The 23781-nt window shown below is 35.8% G+C and overlaps 3 protein-coding genes across 4 annotated transcripts in view; 2 read left to right on the top strand and 1 right to left on the bottom strand.

Moving 5' to 3' along the window:
- Positions 1–17217, top strand: part of spock2 (SPARC (osteonectin), cwcv and kazal like domains proteoglycan 2) — a 103907-nt gene extending 86690 nt beyond the window's left edge. Inside the window, exons 8-10 of the mRNA XM_062058032.1 lie at positions 5334–5396; positions 7456–7587; positions 16011–17217. Coding sequence (XP_061914016.1) covers positions 5334–5396; positions 7456–7587; positions 16011–16147 — 332 coding nt within the window. The 3' untranslated portion in view covers positions 16148–17217. The remainder of the gene's footprint in view (positions 1–5333; positions 5397–7455; positions 7588–16010) is intronic.
- The window catches only part of cuedc2 (CUE domain containing 2), a 466641-nt gene that overhangs the window by 326135 nt on the left and 116725 nt on the right, over positions 1–23781 (top strand). The window lies entirely within an intron of this gene.
- On the bottom strand, positions 17454–23428 carry tysnd1 (trypsin like peroxisomal matrix peptidase 1). Of its 2 annotated transcripts, XM_062058031.1 has the most exons (5): positions 21987–23428; positions 18614–18744; positions 18367–18552; positions 18063–18290; positions 17454–17956 (listed from the first exon to the last, which is right to left on the bottom strand). In XM_062058031.1, exons 1-4 carry the CDS (start codon positions 23030–23032, stop codon positions 18088–18090), a joined length of 1566 nt encoding a protein of 521 aa, XP_061914015.1. In that variant the 5' UTR covers positions 23033–23428; the 3' UTR covers positions 17454–17956; positions 18063–18087. The 2 variants fall into 2 exon arrangements, with proteins under 2 accessions (XP_061914015.1, XP_061914014.1); XM_062058030.1 differs by having other exon boundaries at positions 17454–18290.

Genomic DNA, 23781 nt, shown 5'->3' with positions numbered 1-23781 from the left:
GCTGACAGGGGGAACAGAAAGTAAAGGTGCTGCAAAACACGGGGACCAAACAGGAAACACTGACAAAACAAGAGCACCGGGACAGGAAGTGATTCTAAACAAAGGAAAACCCAAACATAACCAAACTGTCAGTAGCAAGCCTGACAAGTTTCTTATATTTTTCTTGTAAAATAATTGCCAAATAATTTTACGGATTTATGCTCGTAAATGTATTACATTGTTTCTTAATTTTAATAAATAATTCTGATCAAATCAAGTTACCACTAGTTGTTTAGGATTTTTTCTTAGAATTTTGCAAAAAAATTAAAAAAATCTTAAAATACCAATTTATTATTTTAGTATTTGGCCTTTGTATTTTGAATATTTTTTATGTGTAACATTACAAGGTTATTCTGGTAAAATCACATTTTCTGAAAAATCTCAGAGCGCAACTATTTCTTAATTCTAGGATTTTACTTTTAGAAAAAAATGTTTTCCTTGTTACTGGGCTTTAAGTCTTGTCAAATTACATGTTTTTTTTCCTTGTATTAGGCTTTTATTCTTGTAAATATAACTAATGAAACAAGGGACAGGTGTGCTGACAGGGGGAACAGAAAGTAAAGGTGCTGCAAAATACGGGCACCAAACAGGAAACACTGACAAAACAAGAGCACCGGGACAGGAAGTGATTCTAAACAAAGGAAAACCCAAACAAGTTTCTTCAATCTTCACTTGTAAAATGATTTCCAAATAATTTTATGAATTTATGCTCATAAATGTATTACATTGTTTCTTAATTTTAATAAATAATTCTGATCAAATCAAGTTACCACTAGTTGTTTAGGATTTTTTCCTTATAATTTTACAAAAATAAAATAAAAAAATCTTAAATTACAAATGTATTATTTTAGGATTTGGTCTTTATATTTTGAATATTTTTTATGTGTAACATTACAAGTTTATTCTGGTAAAATCACATTTCCTGAAAAATTTCCGAGCACAACTATTTCTTAATTCTAGGATTTTAATTTTAGAAAGAAAAAAAAAAAATCCTTGTTACTGGGCTTTAAGTCTTGTCAAATTACATGGGTTTTTTTTTCTTGTATTAGGCTTTTATTCTTGTAAATATAACTAATTAAACAAGGGACAGGTGTGCTGACAGGGGGAACAGAAAGTAAAGGTGCTGCAAAACACGGGGACCAAACAGGAAACACTGACAAAACAAGAGCACCAGGACAGGAAGTGATTCTAAACAAAGGAAAACCCAAACAAGTTTCTTCAATCTTCACTTGTAAAATGATTTCCAAATAATTTTATGAATTTATGCTCATAAATGTATTACATTGTTTCTTAATTTTAATAAATAATTCTGATCAAATCAAGTTACCACTAGTTGTTTAGGATTTTTTCCTTATAATTTTGCAAAAAAAAAAAAAAAAAAATCTTAAATTACAAATGTATTATTTTAGGATTTGGTCTTTATATTTTGAATATTTTTTATGTGCAACATTACAAGTTTATTCTGGTAAAATCACATTTCCTGAAAAATCTCCGAGCACAACTATTTCTTAATTCTAGGATTTTAATTTTAGAAAAAAAAAAAATAATTCCTTGTTACTGGGCTTTAAGTCTTGTCAAATTACATGTTTTTTTTTCTTTTATTAGGCTTTTATTCTTGTAAATATAACTAATTAAACAAGGGACAGGTGTGCTGACAGGGGGAACAGAAAGTAAAGGTGCTGCAAAACACGGGGACCAAACAGGAAACACTGACAAAACAAGAGCACCAGGACAGGAAATGATTCTAAACAAAGGAAAACCCAAACAAGTTTCTTCAATCTTCACTTGTAAAATGATTTCCAAATAATTTTATGAGTTTATGCTCATAAATATATTACATTGTTTCTTAATTTTAATAAATAATTCTGATCAAATCAAGTTACCACTAGTTGTTTAGGATTTTTTCCTTATAATTTTACAAAAAAAAATAAAAAAAATCTTAAATTACAAATGTATTATTTTAGGATTTGGTCTTTATATTTTGAATATTTTTTATGTGTAACATTACAAGTTTATTCTGGTAAAATCACATTTTCTGAAAAATCTCCAAGCACAACTATTTCTTAATTCTAGGATTTTAATTTTAGAAAGAAAAAAAAAATCCTTGTTACTGGGCTTTAAGTCTTGTCAAATTACATGTTTTTTTTCTTGTATTAGGCTTTTATTCTTGTAAATATAACTAATGAAACAAGGGACAGGTGTGCTGACAGGGGGAATAGAAAGTAAAGGTGCTGTAAAACACGGGCACCAAACAGGAAACACTGACAAAACAAGAGCACCAGGACAGGAAGTGATTCTAAACCAAGGAAAACCCAAACAAGTTTCTTCAATCTTCACTTGTAAAATGATTTCCAAATAATTTTATGAATTTATGCTCGTAAATGTATTACATTGTTTCTTAATTTTAATAAATAATTCTGATCAAATCAAGTTACCACTAGTTGTTTAGGATTTTTTCCTTATAATTTTACAAAAAAAACAAAAAAAAATCTTAAATTACAAATGTATTATTTTAGGATTTGGTCTTTATATTTTGAATATTTTTTATGTGCAACATTACAAGTTTATTCTGGTAAAATCACATTTCCTGAAAAATCTCCGAGCACAACTATTTCTTAATTCTAGGATTTTAATTTTAGAAAAAAAAAAAAAAAATCCTTGTTACTGGGCTTTAAGTCTTGTCAAATTACATGTTTGTTTTTTTCTTGTATTAGGCTTTTATTCTTGTAAATATAACTAATTAAACAAGGGACAGGTGTGCTGACAGGGGGAACAGAAAGTAAAGGTGCTGCAAAACACGGGGACCAAACAGGAAACACTGACAAAACAAGAGCACCGGGACAGGAAGTGATTCTAAACAAAGGAAAACCCAAACATAACCAAACTGTCAGTAGCAAGCCTGACAAGTTTCTTATATTTTTCTTGTAAAATAATTGCCAAATAATTTTACGGATTTATGCTCGTAAATGTATTACATTGTTTCTTAATTTTAATAAATAATTCTGATCAAATCAAGTTACCACTAGTTGTTTAGGATTTTTTCTTAGAATTTTGCAAAAAAATATAAAAAAATCTTAAAATACCAATTTATTATTTTAGTATTTGGCCTTTATATTTTGAATATTTTTTATGTGTAACATTACAAGTTTATTCTGGTAAAATCACATTTTCTGAAAAATCTCAGAGCGCAACTATTTCTTAATTCTAGGATTTTACTTTTAGAAAAAAATGTTTTCCTTGTTACTGGGCTTTAAGTCTTGTCAAATTACATGTTTTTTTTCCTTGTATTAGGCTTTTATTCTTGTAAATATAACTAATGAAACAAGGGACAGGTGTGCAGACAGGGGGAACAGAAAGTAAAGGTGCTGCAAAACACGGGGACCAAACAGGAAACACTGACAAAACAAGAGCACCGGGACAGGAAGTGATTCTAAACAAAGGAAAACCCAAACAAGTTTCTTCAATCTTCACTTGTAAAATGATTTCCAAATAATTTTATGAATTTATGCTCATAAATGTATTACATTGTTTCTTAATTTTAATAAATAATTCTGATCAAATCAAGTTACCACTAGTTGTTTAGGATTTTTTCCTTATAATTTTACCAAAAAAAAATAAAAAAAATCTTAAATTACAAATGTGTTATTTTAGGATTTGGTCTTTATATTTTGAATATTTTTTATGTGTAACATTACAAGTTTATTCTGGTAAAATCACATTTTCTGAAAAATCTCCGAGCACAACTATTTCTTAATTCTAGGATTTTAATTTTAGAAAAAAAATAAATAAATCCTTGTTACTGGGCTTTAAGTCTTGTCAAATTACATGGTTTTTTTTCTTGTATTAGGCTTTTATTCTTGTAAATATAACTAATGAAACAAGGGAGAGGTGTGCTGACAGGGGGAACAGAAAGTAAAGGTGCTGCAAAACACGGGGACCAAACAGGAAACACTGACAAAACAAGAGCACCGGGACAGGAAGTGATTCTAAACAAAGGAAAACCCAAACAAGTTTCTTCAATCTTCACTTGTAAAATGATTTCCAAATAATTTTATGAATTTATGCTCATAAATATATTACATTGTTTCTTAATTTTAATAAATAATTCTGATCAAATCAAGTTACCACTAGTTGTTTAGGATTTTTTCCTTATAATTTTACCAAAAAAAATAAAAAAATCTTAAATTACAAATGTATTATTTTAGGATTTGGTCTTTATATTTTGAATATTTTTTATGTGTAACATTACAAGTTTATTCTGGTAAAATCACATTTTCTGAAAAATCTCCAAGCACAACTATTTCTTAATTCTAGGATTTTAATTTTAGAAGAAAAAAAAAATCCTTGTTACTGGGCTTTAAGTCTTGTCAAATTACTTTTTTTTTTCTTGTATTAGGCTTTTATTCTTGTAAATATAACTAATGAAACAAGGGACAGGTGTGCTGACAGGGGGAACAGAAAGTAAAGGTGCTGCAAAACACGGGGACCAAACAGGAAACACTGACAAAACAAGAGCACCAGGACAGGAAGTGATTCTAAACCAAGGAAAACCCAAACAAGTTTCTTCAATCTTCACTTGTAAAATGATTTCCAAATAATTTTATGAATTTATGCTCGTAAATGTATTACATTGTTTCTTAATTTTAAGAAAATAATTCTGATCAAATCAAGTTACCACTAGTTATTTAGGATTTTTTCTTAGAATTTTGCAAAAATAAAAAAAAATCTTAAAATACAAATTTATTATTTTAGTATTTGGCCTTCATATTTTGAATATTTTTTTATGTGTAACATTACAAGTTTATTCTGGTAAAATCACATTTTCTGATAAATCTCCGAGCACAACTATTTCTTAATTCTAGGATTTTAATTTTAGAAAAAAAAAAAAAAATCCTTGTTACTGGGCTTTAAGTCTTGTCAAATTACATGGTTTTTTTTTTCTTGTATTAGGCTTTTATTCTTGTAAATATAACTAATGAAACAAGGGACAGGTGTGCTGACAGGGGGAATAGAAAGTAAAGGTGCTGCAAAACACGGGGACCAAACAGGAAACACTGACAAAACAAGAGCACCAGGACAGGAAGTGATTCTAAACAAAGGAAAACCCAAACATAACCAAAATGTCAGTAGCAAGCCTGACAAAACTAAACAATTTAATAATTGTAAAGTCCTAAAAAAGAAGAAGATTCAATTGTATGAGCTTTAAGTTGCAATATTACTATTTTTACAATAGTCCTGATAGAGACATTTTTTGCAAGAATAAAGTCCTAACATTTCCATGTTTTCCCCCTCAGAGCCTCCCTGCCTGACCGAGCTGGAGAGGATCCAAGTATTAGACGGCGGTAAAAGAAAGTCTGGTGAGTGTTTTTGTCAAAGCAGAAACACACACGCACACACAAACATTAAAATCCCCTCAGATCTGTCTTTATTGGCTCAGGGGTTTAATGGAGCAGATCCCCAACAGGAGGCCAGGATTAGGTCCTGATCAGGCTTATGGATTACTATTTGATACTGACAGACTACAATGAAACGCAGCCCAGAGTGTGTGTAAATATGTGTGTAAGTGGCTGAATAAGTGTGTGTGTGTGAGTGTGTGTGTAGTTGGGCTTGTGCACAGGACAGGCCGACTGGGCTCTGAGTCAGGATTCTACAAGGACACTAAGGGCAGACTGCCAGACCCACTTTTCAGACACGGCAGTCACTTTTCTTCACTGCAATTTGGTTCTATTAATGTGCCAAAATGCAATCAATAGTTAATCAAATGAAGATTTCGCATTTCTGCACACCCACTACAATACATTTAGTTGTTGGTTTATGTGGAGCTCATTTTAAATGAAACATTTTCACACAATGGGTGTTAAAAATAAGACTTTAGATCAGGGGTCCCCAAACTTTTTGACTCTAGGGCCGCATTGGGTTAAAAAATGTTGGCCGGACTGTGTGTGTATGTATATGTGAATGTGTATGTATATATGAATATATATATATATGAATATATATATATATATATATATATATATATATATATATATATATATATATATATATATATATATATATATATATATATATGTATATGTGTATATATATGTATATATGCACATGTGTATGTTTATATATATGTGTATATATATATATATATACTGTATGTATATATATATATATATATATATATATATATATATATATATATATATATATATATATATATATATATATATATATATATATATATATATATATATATATATATATATATGGAGACGAGGGTCTCCATGGCGACAAATAAAGTAAGTTTCTTACAAGTATCATCCCTGCAGGACGAGGAATAGTTAAACATGCTTCACTACACACCGTAGCTCACCGGCATCAAAATGTAAACAAATGCCATTGGTGGATCTACACCTAACATCCACTGTAATGATACCAAGTACAGGCACGTATCTAGTCGATACTACTATGATTACGTCGATATTTTTTGGCATCACATCTTCTTTTGTTTTGAAAAAAAATCATATTATGTTTATAAACTCAGGAAATACGTCCCTGGACACATGAGGACTTTGAATATGACCAATGTATGATCCTGTAACGACTTGGTATCGGATTGATGCCCAAATTTGTGGTATCATCCAAAACTAATGTAAAGTATCAAACATCAGAAGAATAAGTGATTATTACATTTTAACAGAAGTGTAGATAGAACATGTTATAAGAGAAAGTAAACAGATATTAACAGTAAATGAAAAAGTAGATTAATAATTCATTTTCTACCACTTGTCCTTAATAATTTTGACAAAATAATAGGTAGATAAATGACACAATATGTTACTGCATATGTCAGCAGACTAATTAGGAGTCTTTGTTTGTTTACTTGCGACTAAAAGACAACTATTTTATTTAAGGACTTAACTGCAATAAGAAAAATATGTTTAATGTACCCTAAGATCTAAGACCAAAATCATTTTAGTACCGGTACCAAAATATTGGTATCGTTACAACACTACATTTCCATCTTGTGTCATGACAAGGTCTATTTGTTTGGCTTGTTGCAAGACCATCCATCCATCCACCCATCTTCCTCCTCTTATCCGAAGTCGGGTCGCGGGGGCAGCAGCCTAAGCAGAGAAACCCAGACTTCCCTCTCCCCAGCCACTCTGTCCAGCTCTTCCCGGGAGGATCCTGAGGCGTTCCCAGGCCAGCTGGGAGACATAGTGTCCTGGGTCTTCCTGGTAGTCGGGCGTGCTTTAAACACCTCCCTAGGGAGGCGTCCGGGTGGCATCCTGACCAGACGCCCGATCCACCTCATCTGGCTCCTCTTGATGTGGTGGAGCAGTAGCTTTACTCTGAGCTCCTCCCGGATGACGGAGCTTCTCACCCTATCTATCTACACTGGGAATTGTGTGTGTGTGTCAGGTCGCTTCATCCCCAACTGCGACGAGGACGGCTTCTACAGGAAGCTGCAGTGTGACAGAGGGGAGTGTTGGTGCGTGGACCAATATGGAGGAGAAGTCGCAGGCTCCAGGGTCGGCGGAAAACCGGATTGTGGTGAGTTTGGTGTGAAAAGTCTTCCCTGCCTTCATCGCTCATTTGCATCGTGAAGCTGGTCACCTTAAGATGAAGGAGTCTGCTGTTGAGACAGAACCTTCTCCTGGTAACAATGGTTCCTCAGACTAAGTCCTTATTTCAACGCCCGTCTGGCTGGGAGAGCAACATTGCTCCTTAGGAAACATCTTTAAAGTGGAGTGGAGGAGAATTGACTAATAATGTACGCCCACCGGCACAGTCTGATTACAGCCAGCAACAGACACGTATCATTAGTTCTGCCTTCACACAGACATATTCATAATATTGTATCTTAACATTACATGTATTTATTTTGGTGTTGTGATTCTAGTGGTGCACAACTGCATGTTTTTATTGTTTAAAAATACAAGTTGCGTGACCAGTCTTCCTCTCAAGGAATACAACACACTGGTACAATCCCAAATTCTTTTAGATGACATATATGTTGAGTAAAAATGACCCCATAGACCGAATTATACAATATTAAGGTTTTTTACTAAAGCTTTAGGAGACCAGCCCTTACAATGCAACAATAGCATCAGCAAGAAGAGGTCTAAATCCAAACAAAAAGAGTCGGCTTATGTAGAGCCAAAACAGCCCCCTCTCGCCCAGAAAGGAGCGCAGATGCTGCTTCAAAACAGATAAGGGACTGGCCAAAACAGCTCTGTGAGCAGACAAATAGAAGCCCTTGAGACAAAACAAAGAGTTTACTAGCGGACATAAGAGGTCACGAGAAAACGCACTACATGGGAAAATACTAGCTGCTTTAAAGGCCTACTGAAAGCCACTACTAGTGACCACGCAGTCTGATAGTTTATATATCAATGATGAAATCTTAACATTGCAACACATGCCAATACGGCCGGGTTAACTTATAAAGTGCAATTTTAAATTTCCCGCTAAACTTCCGGTTGAAAATGTCTATGTATGATGACGTATGCGCGTGACGTCAATCGTTGAAATGGGAAGTATGCGGACACATTGAATCCTATACAAAAAAGCTCTGTTTTCATCTCAAAATTCCACAGTATTCTGGACATCTGTGTTGGTGAATCTTTTGCAATTTGTTTAATGAACAATGGAGACTGCAAAGAAGAAAGTTGTAGGTGGGATCAGCGTATTAGCGGCGGTCTACAGCAACACAACCAGGAGGACAGAGATGGATAGCAGACGCGCTAGCCGCCGAACTCACCTTAACTTCCTCCGTCTCGCCGACCGCATCTGTGATCGGGTGAAGTCCTTCGTCGCTCCGTCGATCGCTGGAACGCAGGTGAGCACGGGTGTTGATGAGCAGATGAGGGCTGGCTGGCGTAGGTGGATAGCTAATGTTTTTAGCATAGCTCTGTGAGGTCCGGTTGCTAAGTTAGCTTCAATGGCGTCGTTAGCAACAGCATTGTTAACCTTCGCCAGGCTGGAAAGCATTAACCGTGTATTTACATGTCCATGGTTTAATAGTATTGTTGATTTTCTATCTATCCTTCCAGTCAGGGGTTTATTTATTTTGTTTCTATATGCAGTTAAGCACGATGCTATCACGTTAGCTCTGTAGCTAAAGTGTTTCGCCGATGTATTGTCGTGGAGATAAAAGTCACTGTGAATGTCCATTTCGCGTTCTCGACTCTCATTTTCAAGAGGATTATAGTATCCGAGGTGGTTTAAAATACAAATCCGTGATCCACAATAGAAAAAGGAGAGAGTGTGGAATCCAATGAGCCAGCAAGTTACGGTCAGAGCGAAAAAAGATGTCTTGCACTGCATTCTAGTCCTTCACGCTAACGTTCCTCATCCACAAATCTTTCATCCTCGCTCAAATTAATGGGGTAATCGTCGCTTTCTCGGTCCGAATCGCTCTAGCTGCATTGAAAACAATGCGGAAATGTGAGGAGCCTTTCAACTTTTGACGTCACGCTACTTCCGCTACAGGCTAGGCTTTTTTTTATCAGCGACCAAAAGTTGCAACTTTATCGTCGATGTTCTCTACTAAATCCTTTCAGCAAAAATATGGCAATATCGCGAAATGATCAAGTATGACACATAGAATGGATCTGCTATCCCCGTTTCAATAAAAACAATTCATTTCAGTAGGCCTTTAAACATGACTATGGATTAAAAAAGAACACTTAAAAAAATCTCATTCTCACACTAAAGAAGGGGTTATTGGTCAACAAAAAACATGTAGCCACCTTTTTGATGCTACCTTTATAATAAGTCTTGTGATGAATAGTTAAGACTTAGTACCGTATTTTTCGGAGTATAAGTCGCTCCGGAGTATAAATCGCATCGGCCGAAAATGCATAATAAAGAAGGAAAAAACATATATAAGTAGTCAAATTTTTTGGGGAAATGTATTTGATATAACCCAACACCAAGAATAGACATTTGAAAGGCAATTTAAAATAAATAAAGCATAGTGAACAACAGGCTGAATAAGTGTACGTTATATGAGGCATAAATAACCAACTGAGAACGTGCCTGGTATGTTAACGTAACATATTATGGTAAGAGTCATTCAAATAACTATAACATATAGAACATGCTATACGTTTACCAAACAATCTGTCACTCCTAATCGCTAAATCCCATGAAATCTTATACATCTAGTCTCTTACGTGAATGAGATAAATAATATTAGTTGATATTTTACGCTAATGTGTTAATAATTCCACACATAAATCGCTCCTGAGTATAAGTCGCACACCCGGCCAAACTATGAAAAAAAACTGCGACTTATAGTCCGAAATACGGTATTTTGTATTAATTTGTTACATGACATTTTATAATTAAATCCCTCCAGGATTTAGCTGGCATACTTTGTGATGATTGCGTCATTATATACTCAAATTTTTCAGAAATTTGCAGGCAAAAGTTGCAATGTTTTGAAGCTTTTTTCCCCAGTCTAATTTTTGTTGGTAAATTAGCGACGGAGAGATTATCATCACACTTTCTTCTAGATTCATTGCTAAATCCTCCTATCTAGAGGAGAGGCATGATTAATAATCAAGAATAACATTGACGTGTGAATGCGGGAGCAGCAGGAAATAGCGGCCATCTCACAGTAAAGCAGCAGAGGGCTACGAAGCTGTTTATCAATCCGCCGCTAAAAAATAGTTTGTCTGTGTTAGTGCTTATATTCATAACATCACTAATATTTGGTTAATATTCAGGTCACAATATGTATGTAGAGTATTGTTTGCAGGTTTTGGATGGTTAGTGATAGTGCCATCTTCTTTTTACTGCCGCTTTATTGTGACACACATGCTTTGCTGTTGCCCCCTGCAGGGTGGTGGGAGTACTGCATACATGAGCAACCCTGTTTTGAATGGTTTCATCAAGCCTATTTGGGTTTTGTTCGGTGGGCCAAATCAAAATCTTTGGTGGGCCGGCAGTGGACTTGACCTGGTCTAATGCAGGGGTCACCAACCTTTTTGAAACCAAGAGCTACTTCTTGGGTACTGATTAATGTGAAGGGCTACCAGTTTGATACACACTTAAATAAATTGCCAGAAATAGCCAATTTGCTCAATTTACCTTTAACTCTATGTTATTATTAATTATTAATTATATTCACACTTAATTGAACGGTTTAAAAGAGGAGAAAACACGAAAAAAAATGACAATAAAATTTTGAAACATAATTTATCTTCAATTTCGACTCTTTAAAATTCAAAATTCAACCGAAAAAAAGAAGAGAAAAACTAGCTAATTCGAATCTTTTTGAAAATTAAAAAAAATAATTTATGGAACATCATTAGTCATTTTTCCTGATTAAGATTAATTTTAGAATTTTGATGACATGTTTTAAATAGGTTAAAATCCAATCTGCACTTTGTTAGAATACATAACAAATTGGACCAAGCTATATTTCTAACAAAGACAAATCATTATTTCTTCTAGATTTTCCAGAACAAAATTTTTAAAAGAAATTCAAAAGACTTTGAAATAAGATTTAAATTTGATTCTACAGATTTTGTAGATTTGCCAGAACAATTTTTTGGAATTTTAATCATAATAAGTTTGAAGAAATATTTCACAAATATTCTTCGTCGAAAAAACAGAAGCTAAGATGAAGAATTAAATTAAAATGTATTTATTATTCTTTACAATAAAAAAAAAAAATTTACTTGAACATTGATTTAAGTTGTCAGGAAAGAAGAGGAAGGAATTTAAAAGGTAAAAAGGTATATGTGTTTAAAAATCCTAAAATCATTTTTAAGGTTGTATTTTTTCTCTAAAATTGTCTTTCTGAAAGTTATAAGAAGCAAAGTAAAAAAATTAATGAATTTATTTAAACAAGTGAAGACCAAGTCTTTAAAATATTTCTTGGATTTTCAAATTCTATTTGAGTTTTGTCTCTCTTAGAATTAAAAATGTCGGGCAAAGCGAGACCAGCTTGCTAGTAAATAAATACAATTAAAAAAAATAGAGGCAGCTCACTGGTAAGTGCTGCTATTTGACCTATTTTTAGAACAGGCCAGCGGGCTACTAATCTGGTCCTTACGGGCTACCTGGTGCCCGCGGGCACCGCGTTGGTGACCCCTGGTCTAATGGATGCAATGAAACACAATTAGGCATTTAAAGTCGTCTTGTTTTTCCTCTCTACTGGCACTTGAATCATTCTACTGTATGCGGATTTTAACGGCGAATGACGTGAATTACGCCCGCTCGCTATGCCAGTCGTTTTCACTGAGGGCCACATCGCAGTTATGTTTGGCCCCAGAGAGCCGCTTCTAACAGTGGATACTATTATTACTCTTTTTTTTTTAATGCATTTTATTAGTTAGTAGATTTTTTTTTTTTTTACTAAAATGTAAAAAAAAACATGGTAAGTTGCAATAATTTCACCTCAAAATGTAGTGTAGATTACTGTAAATGGAAAAATAGTACTGTTGTTTTTATGGTTAAAAAAAAGTTATTTTACTGTAAAATTTACATTTGTTTTTTTTACTGTAAATAAAAATAAAAAAATTTACATGAAAATTTTGGCACCCAAGCAGCCAGGATTTTTTGGTTTGTTTTTACCGCAAATCAACAACTGTAGATTTTTCGGTGTATTACTGTAAATGCCAAGACGACACCACAGTTTCATACAGTAAAAAAAAGTACTGTTTTTTTTTCCATTTAGAGAAAAATGCTGTAAAAACCACAGTAAATTTCACAATTTTACCATGAAATCCATTGCTACTTTTACATTGCACAATTTGATGGATAACTTGCTTTGAAATCATTATTATTAGCAGGCATGTGATTTGACCACAATGAAAAAGACTGAAAAAACTTCCGGGGGTCTGGTGGACGAAGGCCCCCAGCCAGGTCCTGGTTTTTCACCAATTTAACATGCTAAAATTAACAAAGACAGCACCATTTGAAGAAAATATTTTAGTGTTTAAAGACATGAAAACATAATTAATAGAACATACATAACCCAATTATCCTAATGAATCACTGTATATGGTTCAGTCCCAACAGTATTTAGTCACTAATAGGGATGATACTCGAAACCGGTTTTCCCGGTTGTTTGATAAGAAAAGAACCGAATCCTCGGACTCGAATACCTTTTTGAGAACCGGTACCCGTTATCGAGACCACTATAGTAAAGAAAAAGAGTGGAATCCCGTCCCGACCAGAAATGCTCCGTGGGACATCACAACAAATGACGTCACGTAGCTCAGTCATTAGGCGCAGATAGGGAAAGCAGGAAAACAATGGACGGGAAAAAGCGCTCCAAGGTGTAATAAAGTTCGAAACAAAAGGTATAATCCAATGAATAACTTTACTGAGAGATTTGAGCAGGGTACAAACACATGACGAACACTTTTACGACCAACCGGAAACATAGCAACCAGGCTAGCAACGCACCTCCTTTACGGCAGCTGTCGCAACGTTCTTAAAGCAACCGCAGCACATACATATATATACAACATATCTCCCTTTTTTAACTTTTGTTTTTCTTTCCTTGTAAACAAAACAAAATCACACTGTATATGTGTTGTCTGTCTAATTATAAATAATGCAGACGAGGCGTGTTGGCTGAGTTCTTGACGTTTACTTTCACAGCGTGGCAACATGCAACACTTTTCGGGGTGTCTGCGCATGCTCGTAACTCCCGTTGCATGCTGGGTAGTGTAGTTGTTATATTCTCTAGCTCATAACATCTTTCCCCCATAAAGAAATAATGTTAACTCAATAAAGTGTATTTCTTTTTTTAGCTTTAACTTTTCATTTTTTAGCATTGTAACCACATTTGCAAACAACTTTTCTCTTCATAGAATTTTCTTTCAATAAAGAAATAAAGTGCAAAAATGTCAAAGCATCATAACAGTTATGTCAAATAGCAGCAGAATTGCACTTTTTGGAGAGCTGTATTATTTTCAGTTTTGTGCCCAAGGGACTGATTTTATTTAACACTATATTATTATTTATACACCTATAGTGATCACAGAGACAGGTTGTTTTTGTGTTACTGTATATATTTGTTTCTCTGAAAAATCCCACTTAATATTCTTTGGGTAACAACAGTCAATATTTATTTATTTTATTTAATTTTTTTAGGTGGGTAACAGTCAATATTTATTCATTTATTAGATTTTATTTTTTTATTATATAATAAAAGTGAGCTTTTGTTAAACCAAATATTGTCAATCAATCAATTGTGTGTTTTTTTCCATATACAACAACCTATCTGGACTCGATAAGAGAATCGATAAGGAATCGGTTCGATAAGAGGATTCGATAATAGGCTCGAACTCGATAATTCCTTATCAAACATCATCCCTAGTCACTAATATTTACATCTTGTGTTCATTTCACATCCACAGGTGTCACATTGATCAGTGTTATTATCTAGTTGATTTACAGTATTACCACATTACTTCAGTTCATGTAATGTAAACATTTCATTCTTTTCGCCAAAATAGGATATACATTTATGAAAATAATTAAACATGTTTAGTATTGTTTACTCATATTTGAAAATAGGAAATAATAATAATGTGAGGACACTGACTTATTGCATGAAACAAGTGTGAAAATATTTACCTTCAAGATTGTTACACCACTGACAATAGTTTCAAGAGACTACATAAGAACTTAATATTACAAAATAGTATTATATGCAAATTTATTTCAAATAAATTGTTAAATGGATTCAATAATGCGACTCTTTGAATTTCTGTAATTTCATAATATATTTTCACGTGGCTTTTTATTTTTAGAAAAACCCATTTATATTTCGCTAAGCAATAATTGGTTAATGTTTAAAACAAACATGCGTATTTCGCAAGCAAATATTTTTTTAGGTTACCTCATTATTAACAACCCTGTCTGCAACTGAAGTGGGTGGATCTTTCCTCTCCATGTCTACGGCAGTTGTCGATGTAAACAAAAGATAAAGTCCATAAGGTTTGCTCACTTTCGGTTGACATCCAAAAGTACCAGCTAGTGAAATGTTTGTTTTCCTTGTTTCAAGTTGTTTCGTATGTTTTTGGCGTTTCGCATGTACTTCCAAAGCCTTGAAACCTCGTGATCCATAGTCAGTATTATCATGACACCACGTGCACAAAACCTTTCCGGGACGATCGATTTTCCGAATAAAATCACCGAACAAAGTCGTAACTTTCTTCTTCCCAACAGTATCAGTGATTTCCCTTTCCATCCAGTCCCATCGAAACTTATTTTTGACATGTTTATCAATTTCTTTTACTCGTAAAGCGTCCTTTCTCTCGAGAACCGACATTGTTTACATATGGAAAATGGCCGTAGTAACCATTATGAATGATGACGTCATTAACGTCATCATTCATAACAGATGTCCTGATTGGTCACAAGGAACATATCAACCAATCAACTACGGCGTAATATAAACTATGTCTCGAATCTTGATTTAGGGTCGGAAAAAAAACGGAAAAACGGGAGATAATTTTTTTTTCTTCCCCCGAGATTAAAAAAGACGGAATTCCGACTTTAGACGGAAAAATCACATGCCTGTATTAGTATTTATTTCTATTTTAAAAATGGTTTGATAACATAGTTTTGCATAATTAGACAATATTTACGTTAACATAATTTGCGATTACATGGAGTACTTGTATATTTTTCTCCCAAAATAGAAAAATATATATTTAGTAAGAAAAGTTACTGTACTTTATTAATAAATAATATTTCCAGGCTTTCGAGGGCCAAATAAAATGAAGTGGCGGGCCTTGAGTTTGACATCTGTGTTCTATCGTAACAAAAAATTGTTAGTTGCTTCCCGTGGACTTTTTTTGTGTATGTGCACATGCAAATGAGACAATGATGTGTAGATTAGCAGCAGCTGTCAGTATAATTCCAACACAATCGCAGAGCAATAATAGCTGCTTATCAGGTTTCTGCAGGCGTACCTAATGTCGTCTTCCCTCCGCCCGCAGACGACGACGCCGCGTACTCCGGCGACTTTGGCAGCGCGGTGGGATGGGAAGACGAGGAGGAGAAAGGCGGCGAGGAGACGGCGGAGGAGGAAGAGGCGGAGGCGGGAGAGGCGGATGACGAGGGTTACATCTGGTAAAAGAGACGCGCCCCCTTTCCAAACAGCATCTCCATGTTCTTAGCACGCACAAACAAAACAAGGTCCTGCGAGGAAACTCTGAAGAAGAAGAAGAAGAAGATGTGTCCTGGGAGAACTGGAGGAAGACAAAAAGGTAGCAGGGATGTCGTCAAAAGGGAACATATCACTAGTAATCATTCTTCTCCTTCATTCATTGGTGAATCTTTCTTCTATTCTCTCCTACGTCCTTTGACCTCTTTCAGCAGCAGCAGTAGTTAAACACGGCCTATTATTATCTCTCCGTTCTTTACTTAGATTAGTTTTTAGGACGTCGAAAGCTCCCTTTTTTGACTCCACCGTCCTCATCTCATGCGCTTCAGCTCATACGTGACAGTCGTGCGGTCTCCTTCCCGACTCAGCAGAAGAAAACAAAGTTTCCCACGCGTCACTCCCTCTATGATGTAAATACAAATAATCCTACTGTGTGTACCGGAACACGCCCGTTGTCAACGCCTCCACGGGGCGAGCCGGACCCTCCTGCTTAGGTGGCAAGTGTACGTCGTGTCATAATGTGGATCGCTTGTTGTGTTTAATAAAAAGGAAGTGGAAAAAAACATCAAGGTGGTCCTGGTAGCTTCCAGTCTAGCAATGACATACTTTTGTGTGTTCTTGTATTTCTACCCTTCTTGAGACATCAACAAGGGAAAGTACCTTCTATATGAGGATGGGTGAACAAGTTAGGACTAGAAATCATGGTCCCAATACGGAAAACCATTGCATCTAATAGAGAGCCCAAAACTAGAGTCTGTGAACATTGCTCCAAAGTCTGGATTTTTTGTTGATTTAATGTGCACACAAAAGTAAACATTGACAGGTGCAAAGGCAGCAATATATGATAAAACAAGACGGCAGCTAAAGAAGGACTTCCCTATTCGTCCCCGAAAAAACCCACCAGGTGAACAGCTTCCGGTGCTGACGTAAGACAACCCGCGTCCCATATGTGACCATGGGATGAACAAATACACTAGGGCAGTGGTCCCCAACCACTGGGCCGCGGATCGATTGGTACCGGGCCGCACAACAAATTAAAATGTATTTTATTTTTTTTATTTTTTGTTAAATCAACATAAAAAACACAAGATACACTTACAATTAGTGCACCAACCCACACTCATTCGCACAAAAGGGTTGTTTCTTTCTGTTATTAATATTTCTGGTTCCTACATTATATATCAATATAGATCAATACAGTCTGCAGGGATACATACAGTCCATAAGCACACATGATTGTATTTTTTTATGACAAAAATAAAATATATATATATATAAAAAAATATATATAGTTGGACAATATCGGATTATCGGATATCGGCAAAAAAGCCATTATCGGACATCTCTAATAAATATGTATATAGAGACATACTGTAATAACTTGAAGTAAATAATGAAGATTTAAAAACCAATTACAAACAAAAAATTTAAAAAAGATTAACTAAAAGCTTACCTTTTTTATATTTACATAGTATGTATATATTATTAATGTTGTAAATACAAGTCTTTGTATATCTAGAGAGGGTGGTCCTAAAGAGGTAGGCATTTTTTGAGGTCTCAAGGTTGAAAAGGATTTGCAAATCATTATATTCTGTCTTTATTTACCATTTACACAAAGTGGCAACTTCACTGGTTTTGAGTTTTGTATTCAAACGTTAAACATAAAAGGTTTGTGTGAGCGTGTTAGCGATGAATGAGTGGAGTACGCCACCTAACAGATGTCCGTGTATCTCAAAGCCGCCGTCAAGCTGCCCAATGGGACCAATCATTTGCAGCAACCTGTCGGTGAAAACCCGACATATGCTGCTTTATCAGCCACATTCTTCTAAATACTTCTGGGTGCCAAGGAAAAAAAAACAGGCCTTCTATATTTTTAGCATCCTACCTTTTTGTCTCCAGCATAGCGCCACCTACAGTTTACTGTGTGCGTCTTGTAGCCTCCACACCCTTCTGACTTCTTCCTCGGTGGTGTCCAACGCTTCAAACGCCGTCACGTCCCTCTGCTGATGAAATCGGCGTAGCGGTCCTTGCAGCACGGTGACCGGGATGCAGAAGTTGAGGTGTGGGTAGGTGACTTTGGCGGTCACGTCTCTAGTGTTGCTCGCCACCATGCCTTCAAAAACAAGCCGCCATGTAAAATTATTATTATTATTTTTTTTAATCAGCAGAAAGAACTTTTTGACTGTTACCCAGCAGCTCTCCAGACGATGCCCGCACCACAGCGCCCCCGCTGGCCCCTGCTTGTACTGCACACGTGGTCTGAAGCATGACAGGCCGACGGTTGACGCTGATGGCCTTGGAGAGGACGCCGCACGTCAAGGATGGACCGCACCTGCCGCCCAGCCCGCCGTAACCCACCACCAGGAGGCGCTCGCCTGCCAGGAGAGGTGACTTAGACACGGATCAGGTCCAACACGTGCAAGCACGGAGTCAAACCTGGGTGGAACTTCTGAGACGTTCGAGGTACTCGAAAGTCCGGGAAGGGTTGTGTCAACTGGACCACGGCGACATCGTAGGGTGACGACGTTTTAGTGGAAAAGATGACATCACCGACCCTATCAAGGACTCTGGAACAACAAAACTGTTTGACTGTGGCTAACTTCTTTTTACACTTTAATCTTTACAGGAAACATTTTTTGACGTTAGGACGAGACGAAGTATTTTTATATTTGATAAATGACAGTAGCTAACTTCTTTTTACAATTGAATGATCTTTGTACAACTTTCCTCTAGCGATGACTTTTTCTAGTATATTATTTTACCTCTCACAAGACCCCTTTCTTATAAAATGATCATTTTTATATTTCGTACATAGTTACATGTTTCTCCTCTAAAGAGCATTTTTGTAAATTACAACTTTTTTTAATAAGGACTTACTGAATGCATTTATTTTCCAGAAAATAACTTATTTTATTAGCTTTTCTTGTAAAATGACAATAGTATACTCCTTAAATGTAACAATATCACAACTGTGCTCAAAAACGGGTCACTTATTTCTTGTGAGATAAAAAAAAAACCCACTATATTCTCTAATAGTAAAATGTTTTCTTATAATATTACGATTTTACTTTTTCAATGTATTTCTTTATTTTTTCAGAATATGACTTTTCATAAAAATGTACCATTTCATTTTTAAATTACAATTTAATCCAATCGAAATTCAATCTTCCACATATTACAAATGTTCTCTTAAAATATATGACCACTTTTCGGTTTAATGACTGCCCATCAAAATCTACAAAAAAACTAAATGTTTTTACATGTAACAAAAAAATTGACCATCTTCTTTTTACATTTGAATGATTTGTTTAAAAAAAAATCTGCCTCAGAGGTTTGTAATATTACAACTTTTTTTCCCTAATAATACATATTTTCCCCTTTAATTTACCTTTTTATTTGAGTAAGTGAAAAATAAATTGTAATAGTAAAATGAATTTTTCTCTTATTGCAACTTTATTCTTACAATATTACAACTTTTCCCCTTTAATTTACCTTTTTATTTTGGTAAATAAAAAGTAAAAAATACAATTTAATGGTAAAATTAATGTTTTACTCATATTACAACTTTATTCTTACAATATTACAACTTTTCCTATTAAAATGACTTTTTACTAGTAGAGTAATGTGTGTATGCTGTATTAATGTTACAATTTAGTTGTTTGTTTTCTAATTAAAATGAGGGATGTCCGATAATGGCTTTTTTGACAATATCCGATATTGTCCAACTCTTAATTACCGATACCGATATCAACCGATACCGATATATACAGTCGTGGAATTAACACATTAGTATGCCTAATTTGGACAACCAGGTATGGTAAAGATAAGGTCCTTTTTTTAAAAATTAATTAAATAAAATAAGATAAATAAATTAAAAACATTTTCTTGAAAAAAAAGAAAGTAAAAAAATATAAAACAGTTACATAGAAATTAAAATGAGTAAAATTAACTGTTAAAGGTTAGTACTATTAGTGGACCAGCAGCACACACTATCATGTGTGCTTACGGACTGTATCCCTTGCAGACTGTATTGATATATATTGATATATAATGTAGGAACCAGAATATTAATAACAGAAAGAAACAACCCTTTTGTGTGAGGGTTTTTGGGTTGGTGCACTAATTGTCAGTGTATCTTGTGTTTTTTATGTTGATTTAATTTTTTTTTTAAACAAACAAAAAAAAACGATATAGAAAATAAAAAAAACGATACCGATAATTTCCGATATTACATTTTAAAGTTAAAATGTGTTTCTGGTACAAATCACTGACACGCAAAAATTATATTACGACTGATTTTACACTTAACAAAAACAGTGGCTAACTTATTTTCACACGAATGACTGTTAAAAACAATTCGCCTATGGTTTCTATATATATATATATATATGTATATATATTACCATATATTATATATATGGTAAACCGCCTATTCGCCGGTTTTATGACGGTGCCAACTTTTTTCTAATGTTCCTTTTCCTCCATTTACTGCTTCATTCTGGTCAAATATTATTTAATCCTTGTGAAAGGATTATATTCTTTTCATATTACAATTGAATTGTTTTACATCAAAACCTTCTTTACAGCCGAGGGGTTTTACATTTAACAAAAACTGTGATTAGGGATGATATTCGAAACCGGTTCTCCCGGTTGTTCGATAAGAAAAGAACCGATTCCATGGAGTCGAATCCCTTTTTGAGAACCGGTTCCCGTTATCGAGGCCACTATAGTAAAGAAAAAGAGTTGGTTCTTTATTTGAATCCCTGGGAACGAATCCCGTCCCACAGGAAATGTTATGCCCATTTGATTGTAGACTCTTACTGACACCTTGTGGCGATATGAAAATACTACACGTCATTAGTTTGGGCACTTCCGGGTTGGCGACGTCAGTTCAGTTCATGAGACAATTGAGAAGTAGACAAGTTGTGTTAGCTCTTACAAGCCTTGGAAAAGCTTAGTCTGTAAGTAAACTGTTTTAACTTGTTTATGTAACTCAATATTAAAGGTGGAAAGTGGTTAAATTTAATACTAAGATGTTTATTGAAAAACGATTTTTGTGCACTGTTTCAATGGATGTTTTGAGGACTTAAAATGGCTGCCACTCGTGTATTTCCACCATCGAAATAATTTTTTGGAAGAAGAATTGTTGATTGATGACTGTGGTGTTCTTAGTGTCATAGTGTGTGTAGTTAGTATGTTCCAATAGCAGCAGAAGTGCACTTTTTGGAGAGCTGTATTATTTTCAGTTTTGTGCCCAAGGGACTGATTTTATTTAACACTATATTATTATTTATACACCTATAGTGATCACAGAGACAGGATGTTTTTGTGGTACTGTATATATTTGTTTTTCTGAAAAATCCCACTTAATATACTTTGGGTAACAACAGTCAATATTAATTTATATGATTTTTTTAAAGGGGGGGTAACAGTCAATTTTTTTTTCTTTTTTTTTTTCTTATAAAATAAAAGTTAGCTTTTGTTAAACCAAATATTGTGTTTTTTTCCATATACAACAACCTATCTGGATTCGATAAGAGAATCGATAAGGAATAGGTTCGATAAGAGGATTCGATAATGGGCTCAAACTCGATAATTTCTTATCAAACATCATCCCTAACTGTGACTACCTTTTTTTTTTTACACTCAAACAACAATACGCTTTTGTCGTTTAAGACCATTTTAAAATGTTCTCATATTAGTACAAAGGGGACAGTTTTACCCTGGAACGGATTACGTTTCTCTATTATTTCTTATTAGAAAAGTGGTAAAGGCGTACGGTACATCATACAGGAGATATATTTGTTACCTGTCCCTGTGGTGGAACTTCATAGCGACCGTGGACTTCCCCTTGACTACGTGTCGGCAGGTTAGGACCAGGTCAGAGGTCACAAGCACCCCCGAGCCCCACTGCTGCCCACTGTCCACCAACCCCACGACCGGGTACGGACCAGCCATGGAGTCCGGATCAGGGATGACCTCTGCGGGATGAAGGCAGACATCCCGGAGTGGATCTTCAGCGTTGGCGCATCGGAGAACGTTCCTGAATATCGACTGGACCGAGCAGACGAGCGTGAGGCCGATCCACTCGTTGGCCTTCCAGCCAAACGGCGACACGATCACCCCGATGAGTCGCACGCCGCCGGAGTCTTTCAGCGCGAACAACCCCCCGCCTTCTGTGCCCGGCACGCAGCGGGCGTCCGTGAGGATGACGGCGTTGTCCTCCCCCGCCAGGTTGCTGATGATGCCTCCGCTGATGGTGCTGATGAAGAGGTCCACACAGAGGGATCCGAAAGGCGAGCCGCACGCCAAGACCGGGACGCCTTTCCGAAGGGCCGAGCTCTTCTCCCAGGAGGCACCTGGCTTCAGGTGTTCCATTGTCTTGAGCACAGCGAACCAGCTCAGGTGGTCAGCATCTCCGATCAGCTCCTCATCCTCGTCGCCATGGAAACGCCATCCGTCAGCCTCCTGGAAAACTGCCTGGAAAGCCTGTTTGAACTCCACGCAGTTGACCAGCATTAGCAGCTCGGCCTCCCACTGACGTGTTGTTGTTGTTGTTGTTGGACACTCGTGGGTCAGTCCACATGGGTTAGCCTCCACGTCACGACCGGAAGGAAACGTGACGCTGATTTGAAGCGCATCCTGGAAGTTGTGACGTAAGAGGCGCCTGGCAGACGGCTTTTTGTGGGTAACGAAACGAAAAAAGGGGAAGCCGGTGCATATCACCGCACCGGGACGGACGAGGACTCCACTAAAACTTACCGGCGCTTTGGTGGATAAAGCTTCCGTTAAGGTAACGACACAGCAACTCTTCTCCACGTCTTTTACCTCCATGTTGCTAGCATCACCGCACATGAACTTTGCCCATGTTGACGGAAATAATTAACTACCAAACTTTGAGGTGTAACATATCTTCGTAAACATGTGTTGATAAAACTACTGAAATGTTAAAGTACACTCGGTGTTCAAAGAAAAAAACAAGTGTTTTCGTTATATATCGCGCGATAACTTCCTGGTTTAGTCTCATTGATTTGAGGGACGCTTGCCGGGTTTTATGATTGGCTAGAAAGAGCCAATAGTACTCACGAAGGCGGGACTTCCGTTAAACTTGAGCGATACACTGGACGACATAGACATCTTCTTATAAGTAAACGCTGCATCGAGCGCTGACGAGACGCGGGGCCGCCATCTTGGAGTGGTGATCCGCTCCACTCAGTGCAATTCATTTGGCAGGAGCAATGAACTGTCAGCGCATTTAAATTCATCTTACCTCACTGAATACCACTGATTTTCACGCGCTTTTTTGTCATACGTGTAGCTATGATAAAGGACACATGTTTTGGCGTGTTTTATTATTCATAGTTTGCTTAACAGTATTAGAATATTCTTATATGCTATAAATCAGTGGTCCCCACTGATTAACGTGATAGCATCGTTCTCAAATGAAGATAGAAACAAAAGAAATAAACCCCTGACTGGAAGGATAGACAGAAGACCAACAATACTATTAAACTAGAGATGTCCGATAATATCGGCCTGCCAATATTATCGGCCGATATATGCGTTAAAATGTAATATCGGAAATTATCGGTATCTGGTTTTTT

Source organism: Entelurus aequoreus, linkage group LG09, assembly GCF_033978785.1.
Source record: "Entelurus aequoreus isolate RoL-2023_Sb linkage group LG09, RoL_Eaeq_v1.1, whole genome shotgun sequence".
NCBI classification, from domain to species: domain Eukaryota; kingdom Metazoa; phylum Chordata; class Actinopteri; order Syngnathiformes; family Syngnathidae; genus Entelurus; species Entelurus aequoreus.
The sequence above is the reverse complement of the archived record's forward strand: the minus strand, read 5'-3'. Positions and strand labels throughout refer to the sequence as shown.

Coding starts and splice junctions, on each gene's coding strand:
- tysnd1 (XM_062058030.1), bottom strand. CDS start 23,032: ATGTGCGGTGATGCTAGCAACATGGAGGTAAAAGACGTGGAGAAGAGT. Junction 18,553..18,613: donor GTCTCAGAAGTTCCACCCAG/GTTTGACTCCGT, acceptor CTCTCCTGGCAG/GCGAGCGCCTCCTGGTGGTG. Junction 18,291..18,366: donor ATCGTCTGGAGAGCTGCTGG/GTAACAGTCAAA, acceptor TTGTTTTTGAAG/GCATGGTGGCGAGCAACACT.